We start from the raw sequence: 12,094 nt of genomic DNA on the forward strand, positions 1-12,094 counted from the left end.
TTCTACCACTGTGAAAAGTTGAAAATAAGTTTGAGCCCGTTTAAAATCACATATACCCGCAATCGATAAGACGAGGGAAGGAGAAGGACATGATACTTTACCTACTTTATAAAAATATTATAATAATATACTACTTCAATTTCAAGACAATATTGATCCCTATTTTGTTCTTGATTTGTGCAAGACTGCGTCATTAGCAAATATATAAACTAATGTTACATATTTATACAAAGTTTTAAATTTTGTTTTTAATTCAATTTACCTTGCCCAATGACAAATAGCAAGATTTAAGGATTGACGATCAAATATATAATCATGGCAATAGCTCATCCATACTTACTATTTTAATATTTAAATTATATATATCGACATATAACAAAGTTTATTTTTCATTGAAAAGAAAAAAAGGCTACATTAGAGAAACTTTTAATAATGTTGAAACTTTTTGGAAAACCTAAGTTTATCTTAGATGATCGTCGTAGCCTAACAATTGATATCAAAGCATATGGTTTGTTGAAACGAGCATGAAAATGGAGGAATGATAGCGTGAAGCTCGATTTAGTACCTTCTAGAGGCACACACACAAGATGAAACTAGCACCAAGTATCGAATAACTTTGTCCATTGAAACTTATACACGATAAAAACATATCACCTTGTCCTCTTTTTTTTTGGTCGAGATTTGAACCTTAGTCTCACGTTATTTACTCACTTCATTGCCCGTTAGACCACACTTTATTGGCATAAGGTGAGAGTAGAAACTAAGTCAAATATTTATTTCACTCTACACATAAATATTATTGGATTAAAAAATATCACTATGTTTTATACCTCTTTTAACCTCTCTTTTCCCATATTCACTGTCCACCTTCCAAAGCAAAATAGAGCAAAAACAGCCTAATTAATCCTTCTATATATATATATATCCATAAACATCATTCTTTTGTCTTCAGAGAAATAGACTTTGTTCTATTAAACCAAATTTACACAATGGACAAACTCTCCATTGCTATTTTCTTCCTTTTTTTCGCCTTTTCATTTGCTCGAACACCAGTAACGCAACAAGAAAACGATATCATTAACATCAAACTTCCAGAATTCGATGCCACCCCGACCACAAACCAGATTGACAAAGAAACTCAACATGTTCAAGACAATGAAGATCACATTCCTGAATCTAGGGACAAAAAGAATAAGGTATTACCTTTGACGCTTGTTCGGCTTCATTCAATCAACCGCCACTTTCCGGATAGATCTAGGCGTCCTTCGCGATTATGCGACCACCATCATTTCCATCATGCAGACAACCTGAAGCCAAGAACACAGTCAAGACACCTTGATGATCAGATCCCTTATGGTAATGATATGATACCTTCTGAAGATGATGATGATGACTTTGCACATGTATTTCCTGGAGGCCTGCATCAGGTTCCGGAGGAGTGGATGAGTTTCCTCCACCAAAACAACGAAGATGTTGATGATGATGATGTTGATGAACAAAAGATGTCGAGATTCATAATCAAGCGGAACAAACATGACAAGTTTGGTAAAATGAAACTGAAGGGTCATTTATATGACCCCTTTGAAGAGGAGCACGAGCACGAAGATGAGGATGGTGAGATTTCAGCAATGCAGCATGAAGATCATCATAGCTTTGATAAGAAGAAAATGAAGAAGCATTTGCACCATCACCATGAAGAAGAGGAGCAAGAAGCTGTAGAAGGAAATGAGGCACATAAAGAGGAAAAGAAGACAGGTGGTCTCGTTAAGCACATTCGCAAGTTCTTGGATAATTACTTCGATTGAAGCAGTTCTGCAAATGTGCTCCATGTTTTTTGCTTTAGTATTTTGTATTAGTACATGTATTTGTAGAATCACTCTTTTGGGTTGAGGCCTGGAGACAACCTCTTCGGTATAAATACAAGAAGGTTGCGTACCATACACGCCCACCCTCTCTCCCTAACCCTGCAATAGCAAGGGAACACTTTGTGCATAGGATACACCTTTACCTTGTTTTGATGTGTGTTTTAATAGTCACTAGACAAACTTGCATCCATGAGAGGTGTGTAGGAAAATATGTATACAATATGATTGTGTGCGAAGTTGAAATTACAATTTTACTTAGAACATGAAGAAAATTCTTCGTTTCGTTTTTGTGATATACTGAATTGAATTGGAAGCAAAGAATTACTACAGCATACTTAGAAGTAGGTAGAGCATGCACCAGTTTTTTGGCTGCTGGTGAGTTCTGCACAAGGAAAAGGGCTGACTTGAATGGCAGCTCCGCTAACATCTGAGCATTTCCAAATGGAATTTCGTGGGCCGGGGTTACCACGAAGGTTGATATTGGAGAGACAAATCCCAGAGAAAGGGGAATTCTTCAAACCGTGAATCAAACCAGCCTGCAAAACCTTTTCACCCCAAACATCCTTAATCTTGATACCCTTAACAACTGGAAGAGCATTTGGATTGAAATTTTCATCTGGATGATCCCCAACATCACCTGCAATCTTAATCCCTGTCCGTGCATTTTCCATGTAGACATTTGAGACCGTAATGTTTCTGATCATCCCTCCTCGGCCAACGTTTGTCTTAATGTGAATACCAACTCCCATATTGAAAAGACTAATATGCTCAGCTAAAACGTCCACTACGCCACCAGAGGTTTCACTTCCAACTGCAATTCCAGCAAATGGAGAAGATCCAGTTATCCTTCGGATGGTTATGCCATGACTAGGGCGACCATAAGCAATTCCATATTGATCCCAGCCACTCTTTACAGCTACTAGATCATCCCCTACTGAAATATAGGAATCTTCAATGCAGACATTGGAGCTTGAGTCTGCAATAATAAACAAACATGTCAATGAATTGAAGATTACTGATTATTGTAAAGAGTAATGACAACTGCTACATGATGTCTCTTCAGCATAATGTCACATCCAAAAAAGAAAAAAGACAGAGACTATCTCAGTTCTGAACAGTTCAAGGATTTCTGCCAAAAAGTTTTCACTAAATCAGCAACCATGAGTTACTATAACGAAATGTGCCAATAAAAGGGCACTCAGAAGACTTGAGGAAGAGAAACTTAATGACAAAAAAGTACTAGCGTTGATACACAAAAACGGAACTCTTAACTCCAAACACAAATAAAAAGGTTCCTTTTAGGAAGTTGATTTCAGAAACTGCTTTGCTTTACCTGGATCAATTCCATCGGTATTTGGTGAATCAGCTGGAGCCAATATGGTGACATATCGAATAACAACATTGCTGCCAGAGGAACAAATAAACAAATTAAACTAGTCTGCAATAGGCTAGCTATATGGTTGCAGAATTTCTTTTCAGATTTTTAGGCATGACACAAAATTATGAAAATTTATACCTGCAATAAACAGGGTGGATATTCCAAAAGGGAGAGTTCTTGAAAATGACATTAGAAATGAGTATGCCTCTGGAGTTCATTAGTTCAACGAGATGAGGTCGTGTAAACTGAAGAGTTCTTTGCCTCCACATATTCCACCAAACATCACCCTGGCCATCAATAGTACCATTCTCACCTAAAAAATCAGTTCAATATTTCAGCCGAACACATTATAACAGGCCTTGAATGTCGTTATGATAAAGTTAGGAGGTTCTTACTTGCCACAAACTGTATCCAAAAATGTACTGCAGGAATACAAAAGAATATAATAATGAATATTTACCTGTGATTATCACATCATGGAGCCCGTCTCCATGGAGTAAGCTCATATACCTTGCACCAGGTCGCTCTCTTCCTCTCCCATATGAAGGCAATGGATCAACTAATGGCCATTGACTGGGATCCTAAATTGTAATTCATTGCAAGGATTAGAGAGTCAATTGGACAACACGAAGGAGGAGAACAATAAGTGGTCTTAACTTCGAATTAAAATATGTGATCTCATACTACATTTGCAATACATTAATATCCAAAAGGATGCGTTAACATGGAACATCATATCTTTGAGTTGGCACACGATTGCAACTTCTACAAAGATGCAAAGCATAATAAAGGTAAGCTACCCTCAGTATCAAACAGCCTTTCCTATAAGAAAGGTTAGTACGGATTGGTATAAAGAATACTGAGGTGGATGCATAAACTGTTGAAGTCTGCAACAATGGAAAGAATGAATCTAGCTAAAGATAGCATATCTGAATAAACGCTCTAATCATTTGAAACTGAAGGTTTAAACTAAGGCCCAAGAATACAACCTGAATCACCAGTGTAACAGACTTGTTTCTTTTTTCTTCCATGGCATGTGGAACTATTTTCGATTTATCATAGAAGATTATGTGATGATCACGTAGAGTCAGACGAATAAGAAATGGTTATCTACTTATCTTGCTGGAAAGTAGCTCAGTGCTTTACATTCTTGTTTTTTTCCATGTGAAATGTAAATTCTTGTTTGATTAACCGCGGTTCTGTTCAGCGATAACTTCACAGTTACAAGTTACAAGCATGTACAGAAAAATAATACAAAGAGACAAAGATCAAATTGGCTTTCATTATTTTAATCTTTTATTTGTTCTTGTCTGATGAACACCGTTAAATAGTACAATAAACCCCATGGTTATCCACCATCCCTAATATTTTAAATACCATCACATGGATCAGGTCCCATTATCCAATGGCCCGCCAATTACTTAATGCATTTAACTCTTCTGTCCATACTTAAATAATTACTATTTTTAAATAGACTCCCTTTAGGCTACTCCAATTACATGTCTTGCTTAATATATTGAAACGTTGTGCTATACATCCCACTATTCAAAAACAAATGACGCCGTGTAAGCACGTGAACCTGAAATCTAGGTCAAGAAAATTATACACTCACCATTATCATACTTGGAAAAAGGTCTTAAAATCTACATTTACAAAATTCCAATAAAGTTCTTGCATTCATGGCTGAAATGAGTCAAATGATAGTCAAAAGAAGAAAGTTCAAAGTAAATGATTCCTTCTAAATGCAATTATTCTTTGTAAAAGTAAAGATATGAAGAATTAAGAATAAACCTGAGTGGCTTTGATAACAGCACCGCGGGCCAAATAAAGAGTCATTCGACTAGTAAGATCAAATGGGCCAGTCAAATATACACCAGCAGGTATGTAAAGCAAAGTTCCACCCTTCCTCTTCAAGTGTTGAATTCTAAAGATTGCTTCTTTAAACGCTTTTGTATTCAATGTCCGCCCATCACCTACACCTCCAAAGTCCAATATCGATATCTTATCATTTCGATATTGCATTGGTACTATCCCCGAGCATGTCTCCCCCTCCGCCGCCACCAACCAGCTCGTCAGAAGCAATGTGCTGATAATGCATAGAAATATTGACCCAACCCAACGATTCATTATCTCTGGAGTTGAAGGAAACTGGAAAAAGAAAATGTATTCAAGCTTTAATTGTGAATATTATACAACAACAAACTCAATGTAATCCCACAAGTGGGGTCTGAGAAGGATTACTTCTACCTTGTGAATATAAGAGACTTTGTTTCCGATAGACCCTCGACCGACTATAAGTTATAACTACAAGAACCTTCCATGCCCATTAGTTTGATTAGGACCCCAATTTCATTTGACTACTCAATAATTCGTGTATATGAACTAATTATTAAAATTATGCAAGATTAATCAAAAGGGTAAACAAAAAATCCTTCCCTTTTCCTTTTCTTTTTGTTGCTAAGAGTTAAGATTATGCAAGATTAATCAAAAGGGTAAGCAAAAAATCCTTTCTTTTTTCCATTTTTTTGTTGCTAAGAGTGAAGATTATGCAAGATTAATCAAAAGGGTAAGCAAAAAATCCTTTCTTTTTTCCATTTATTTGTTGCTAAGAGTGTAGATTATGCAAGATTAATCAAAAGGGTAAGCAAAAAATCCTTTCTTTTTTCCATTTTTTTGTTGCTAAGAGTGAAGATTATGCAAGATTAATCAAAAGGGTAAGCAAAAAATCCTTTCTTTTTTCCATTTATTTGTTGCTAAGAGTGAAGATTATGCAAGATTAATCAAAAAGGCAAGCAAAAAATCCTTTCTTTTTCCTTTTTTTTTTGTTGCTAAGAGTTAAGATTATGCAAGATTAATCAAAAGGGTAAGCAAAAAAACCTTTCTTTTTTCCATTTTTTAGTTCTCAAGAATGAAGAAGCAAAAGCTCAAGAAAACCCCAACCAAAATAAGCTAAAATGCAGTAAAAATAACAAAGAGAGAACTCCAATTACACAGATCTTGTTCAGTCTCCATGAAACCTCAGTTGAAAGTTCAGAAATTTTATAATGTTAAAGCAGAAAGAAAGCTAATTCCTGCTTAAAAAACAGAAAAGAAACAAGCAGAAACAAACCAAAAAAATGCAGTAGAAATCCCAAAAAGATAACTCCAAATACACACAGATCTTGCTATGTACATCAAAATTCCCATTGTAAAGTAAATAATTTAGCAGAAAATAACAAAATGAGCATTAAAAAAAGTTGAAATTTAGTACCTGGAGGTGTAGTTTGTCTACAAGCAAGTGTCTTTTGTTGTATTTTAAAGTTTAAGATGAAGAAAAGAAGATTTTATGAGCAAAATTTATTTAATGCTACTTGAAATTTTGCAGATAAAGAGAAAAACAGGGGTCCTGAAGTTGATTAGTTGAAAACAGAGCCACTCACCGTCATGGGCCGAGTACAATAACGACCGTTTGGACATGAATTTATTCAATATTTCACGTTGAAAAGTTTCATATTAAAAGAATCAAACAAATACGATAATATATTTAGAAAATCCCGCAAATGAAATTCCAAAAAAATAATCAGATTCAAAAATAATAAAATATAGAAAGTTATAGCATTTTTTTTCTAGAGTAGAATACTTCTCATTTCACCGTAATCCGTGAACACACATAAAATTTGATTAAATTATATACATATAGGCACTTTTTATTTTATTATATAGTTTTTTAAGATTATATAATTGTAACACAAATTCACAAAATTAAAACATTTCACGTGTGTAGATAGCTGCACTTATTGTTGGTAGCTGGAATAACCATGTGTCCTGCCGTTGTCTATATTAAACACAATCCAGCTCATTTTATGTTAAAATTTTGTTTTTTAATATATACTTATTATCTCATATCAATATAATCGTAAAATTAGATATTTTAACACTCAACTACGTACTAACGCCTGATATCACTTTTGAGAACCATTAAAGATTAGATCCTCTCACCACTTCCAAAAGTACTAATTATTAAAGCAAAGATCCACAACTTAACATGAAAATTAAAAGCTTAGCTAGTGATATGAAGAATAAAGCTCCACATATATCAACTAAAGCTAAGTTCCCCCACTAAATCACTTCAAAAGTTGTTGGCTAATCACAACAAAACAAAGAGAATGGATTGCTTTTTGTATCTTTTTGCAAAAATGTATAGTAACTAGTAAGTTACTAGTTGCCATCTCTTTGTCATTTTTGCCTTTTCTTTTGTTTCCCTTAGAAGATTTGGAAAAGAGATTTAGGGCCTATGGTACTTTTGAATAGCAATATGTATCTCTTGTTTGAATCAACTTTCACTCATATCAACTATTTCGAATATATATTACTTCGCATTAGCACATATACTATCATTTTCACCATAGACATGATGTATCACATCAACCACACATCAACTATTTCACCAAATACATAATATTTCGCATTAGCGCGTGTGACAACACAATTACCATAGACATGTTGTATCACAACAACACATATATCAACTATACATATCAGTTCAAACAAATGTATCAACACATGTTCCAACTATTTTACCATAAACATGTTGCCTTGCATTGGCACATTTAATGAGAGATTTGAATGTTGATCTCTCTTGCGACTTGCGCCATCTTCGTTGAATCACTATATCACACCTTGTGATAACAACAACAACAACATATCCAATAACATCTCATAAGTAGAGTCTGAATAGGATAAAATGTACACAAACTTTACCCTGTGTTTTCCTAAGGACCCTCGAGTCGGTACAACAAATCTCAAGGGGAAAGTGGAACACAGAACAAAAAGCAAGCACCCTATTTTTAATATACCAAATACTGTTTCTGGTACATATTGACACACCAAAATCAAAAGATACACGAGCGTATAGCGTGTCATAACCACACAACAATGATCCTATAACAAGAAACAGCACCTTAATGAGCATAGATGTTTACAACCCAAGCTCAATTCACGCACAGCCACAAACAGCATGGCTGGTTCTTCACATTATGAAATAGACTGATTGCATTTTACAAACCGCGATGACCTTACAGATGATGAAGAGGAAGCATGAACATATATATATGTATATATAGATAAAGATATATATACTTCTGAGATCGAGAAGGACCGGCATAAGTACCAGTCACTCTTACTCGCTTTCTAATCAAATCCTTGCACGCTTGGCAAAATGATGAAGCTGTTAACCTACATTCTGTCGATAGGCTCCATATGGCCCTGCACAGCTAAGCGCTCGGATACATCAGCTAGTGATTTGAGGTTACACCGGATGAGGGCCTCGACAAAGTAACAAGTTTCATCCTTAGTATTCCCATCTGGTACATCCACCACGAATGACTCGACTACCATTGTTCCAGGCCTTCCGTCAATGACCTTCGGGTGAACAGTGATAATTGATGAGTAGTTCTGCAAGTAATGTGAAGAAAAATTAAGACAGTCACCATCATCTCTTGTTTTTCCTTCCCGGGATAATAACAGAACATATGGTGACGAGCCTAAGAATCCAAAGTGAACAACCAACAAAATACCCCCAACCCCCCAAACCCAAATACACACAAAAAGAGGGAAATAAAATAAAAAGATCACAAGAAAGACTTCATGAATAAATAGAGCAATAACTTGACTATATAGGTCACTTGTTGATACTTCACGCTTCATGGTTGATTCTACGAGGGAAAAGTTATGGATATATTCAATACATATCAAACGATGAGATAAAAGACTCATACCCTAAGCCTGTGATCTCCACCTACGATCTTTACACCAAAAATGTGCTCGTCATCATCTAGAAGCTCTAACCTCTCCTTGCTTGTGGTAGCTGGGAGTCCGGACTTAACATTCACTTCCCTAACACTTCCGATTTCAAGGTCCCCTTGCACGATGCACCTGCTAACAAATGGTTTGTACCTTTGTGGTTGATCAAACCTCCTCACTAATGACCAAACCTATCAAATATACCAAAACCCAGTAAGTACCCAGTGAAGAAAACATAAATATGTTACCTTTCTCAAAACAAAAAAACATACATGGTACATCCATTTTCCGTCTTTAGATACAATACATGTAAACCATAGAAATCCAAAATAGTCTACTTACTTCAATCTTTTCCAGTGATCAATTGACAAGCCTGAACAGTTCGAAGAACATCAATGAAATGAAGTAATAAAACAATCAAACGTCTTGAATAGTTTCAAACTCACTGCTTTTTTTCTCTTTCATAAACAGCTTAAAATACATTGTCCAAAGAAAAGTTCAAGGCATCTCTGCAACTAGCTTCCTCAACAGATAAAGACGGAGCTCTCTTTTCAGTAACCAACCCCTCTTTTCTCTCAAATCCACAGCTATTGTGAAAACTAAAATCCATAATCTATGTTATCGGAAAACACTATAAAGATTGTTTTTTCCAAGAATCTAACTTGGGGCAACTTACATCATCACCAAGAGCTCCAATATGCTTAACAAGTGAGAAATTGCATCAATTATCTCAAAATATACATAAAATTCCAATCTTTTTTTTCAATACACTGAATAAGGGCTACCTACAACCTCAACAAGGCCTCTGATATGCTTAACAAATGAAAATAAACACAAACATTCAGTCATTTTTTTTTCAAGAATCTAACTTGGGGCAACTTACAACATCACCAAGAGCTCCAATATGCTTAACAAGTGAGAAGTTGCATCAATTATCTCAAAATAAACATAAATATCCAATCTTTTTTCTTCAATACACTGAATAGGGGCTACCTACAACCTCAACAGGGGCTATATTATGCTCAACAAATGAAAATAAACATAAAAATTCCGCCTTTTTTGATTAAGAATCTAACTTGGGGCAACTTACAACATCAACAAGAGCTCTAATATGCTTAACAAATGAAAATAAACATAAAAATTCAAACTTTTTTTCAAGAATCTTAATTGGGGTTACTTACAAGATGAACAGGAGCTTTAATATGCTTTACAAGTGATGAACTACACTGATTATCTCTAACATCATGTCTATGATGTCTCCTAATATACTCATCTTCACTACTAATTTTTCTATCAACGTTCATGATGCTGACCATCGCCGGAGAAAAAACAACGGCACCGACAACCTCGTCGACGGCGAATAAATCTGGAAAAAAAAAGGGTGGAAAATGAGAAAAATTAATTTAGAAAAAGCCAAAAGACACCGCCATTAGAACCTCGAAATAATTTTTTGAGTGGTTTAAATTTGATGGGTTATTTTATTTTTTTATATATATTTTTATTTTCTCGTCCACATCTATAAACCTCCATTATTGTTATTATTTTTTTGTAATTTAAATAATTAAGATAATTTGTGCAAGTGGGGTTTTTGGTGGTGGGGGGTAGGTATTAAGTTTCTAAATTTAATTAACATTTTGATCTAAAATGGAGAAAACTACTTTTTACAAAAGTAGAAATTGATAATGTTATTTTAGAATAATATATTTGATGTTATAAGATAAGTAATTGGTTAAAATCTTTATTAATAATATTGTGCCCTTGTCGGCTTTAAAGTATCTTGATTATTTGTTTTTTCTTTTATTTTAATTTATTTATTTTATTTGAATTGACATAAATTTTAAAAAGTGAAAAAAAAAATTAATTTTATGTCTATAAACTAAAAATATATGTCCTTTGGAATGACTCAGATGATTTTGAGGGTGGTTATCCCTACGGATAATTCGAGATTGATCTCCCTCAATATTTTCTGAGTTGATTTTGTCACATAGAATTTATCTAGTACGATTTACATTTCATATGTCATTCGAGATGATTAGTTGATTTTGAAGGTGGTTATTCACGCGGATGACTCGGGATTGATCCTCACTCAACACTTTTGAGTCGAGTCTGTCGGATAGAAATGACAGAAATTATAGCAACTTCCGATTATTCAAAGAATTCAAAAAAAAAAGAAAAAAATATCATGTTATTTAATCTTATTGATTTTAATTATATATCATATGAAAAAAGAATTAAAAATATATTTTTTTCTAAAACGAACTTTAAAAAAGACGAATGAATTGTATAGTTTGGTTCGAAATCAAATTATTATGATTACTGGGATTATCGTTAGGATTATCTACCATATAATTTCAGTGTAAAACAAAAGGAATAAAATTCTTGCAATTTATATAATTCAAAACATTTATGATATTTGCATGATTCCATTATAAAATTATGTCAGAATAAATTAAAGTAAAGAATTCAAAATTAAATTATTCTAAGTATAGAAGAAATATATCTCATAAAATAAAATAGATGCATTATCAAAACATTTTATCCTGTTAACATTTGGATTCTAGTCAATCATTTTCTTCATTCCAATCGGATAAGTCGTTAGCCTACACTTATTAATACAATGATCTGTTTGTTCTTCGATATTCGATGAATTTAAATACTTTAAAGTGAAATTAAAAATTTTCATTTAGAGATAAATATTTTTATTAGACAATCAACTTTAATTATATTCAGATCAAATTAAATATTATTTTAATAAATAATAAAAATATTTTAAAATTGAATTATTATCTCCTCAAATACATACTTCACTCTTTTTTTAGGGTGAAACCATACATAAAAGAATCCACAATTACTAATCCACTGCTAATCCATCATTAAATCACCAAACAACCACTAAATAATCATACATAAGGGAAAATTAAACTGAAATTGAATAAAGCTAGGTAGGAGGGGAGTGGTTCTCTTTTCTATGAAAAAAAAAACATTATTTATATCAATATATAATAAAATGATGCTAAATACTCTTTAACCTTTTTTTACATTTATTTTTTCATATTTTTGAATTGAATTT

The 12,094-nt window shown here is 33.6% G+C and overlaps 2 protein-coding genes across 3 annotated transcripts; both read right to left on the minus strand.

Annotated features, from left to right (window-relative positions):
- Positions 1-2,064: 2,064 nt before the first annotated feature.
- LOC101258581 (probable polygalacturonase) lies at positions 2,065-6,888 on the minus strand. 2 transcript variants are annotated; one of them, XM_026032462.2, is made up of 6 exons: positions 6,663-6,888; positions 5,035-5,391; positions 3,704-3,824; positions 3,382-3,556; positions 3,199-3,269; positions 2,065-2,841 (listed from the first exon to the last, which is right to left on the minus strand). In XM_026032462.2, exons 1-6 carry the CDS (start codon positions 6,666-6,668, stop codon positions 2,201-2,203), a joined length of 1,371 nt encoding a protein of 456 aa, XP_025888247.1. In that variant the 5' UTR covers positions 6,669-6,888; the 3' UTR covers positions 2,065-2,200. The 2 variants fall into 2 exon arrangements, with proteins under 2 accessions (XP_025888247.1, XP_019070784.2); XM_019215239.3 differs by having other exon boundaries at positions 5,491-6,673.
- A 1,162-nt stretch (positions 6,889-8,050) lies between these two features.
- LOC101258886 (abscisic acid receptor PYL3) lies at positions 8,051-10,740 on the minus strand. Its single transcript, XM_004245475.3, has 3 exons — positions 10,206-10,740; positions 9,000-9,215; positions 8,051-8,676 (listed from the first exon to the last, which is right to left on the minus strand). The coding sequence occupies exons 1-3, from the start codon at positions 10,338-10,340 to the stop codon at positions 8,458-8,460; spliced, it is 570 nt and encodes a 189-aa protein (XP_004245523.1). The 5' UTR covers positions 10,341-10,740; the 3' UTR covers positions 8,051-8,457.
- Between the last annotated feature and the right edge of the window lie 1,354 nt (positions 10,741-12,094).

Source organism: Solanum lycopersicum, chromosome 8 (genome assembly GCF_036512215.1).
Source record: "Solanum lycopersicum chromosome 8, SLM_r2.1".
In the NCBI taxonomy this organism is placed as follows: domain Eukaryota; kingdom Viridiplantae; phylum Streptophyta; class Magnoliopsida; order Solanales; family Solanaceae; genus Solanum; species Solanum lycopersicum.

Excerpts from the sequence above, each read along its gene's own strand:
- LOC101258581 (XM_026032462.2), bottom strand. Across the intron at positions 3,557-3,703 it reads CCATGATGTGATAATCACAG|GTGAGAATGGTACTATTGAT; the intron begins GTAAATATTCAT and ends CTGATTTTTTAG. Across the intron at positions 3,270-3,381 it reads ATCCACCCTGTTTATTGCAG|CAATGTTGTTATTCGATATG; the intron begins GTATAAATTTTC and ends TTCCTCTGGCAG.
- LOC101258886 (XM_004245475.3), bottom strand. The coding sequence starts at position 10,340 with ATGGTCAGCATCATGAACGTTGATAGAAAAATTAGTAGTGAAGATGAG. Across the intron at positions 9,216-10,205 it reads TTAAAGCTCCTGTTCATCTT|GTTTGGTCATTAGTGAGGAG; the intron begins GTAAGTAACCCC and ends TATATTTGATAG. Across the intron at positions 8,677-8,999 it reads GTGGAGATCACAGGCTTAGG|AACTACTCATCAATTATCAC; the intron begins GTATGAGTCTTT and ends CATTACTTGCAG.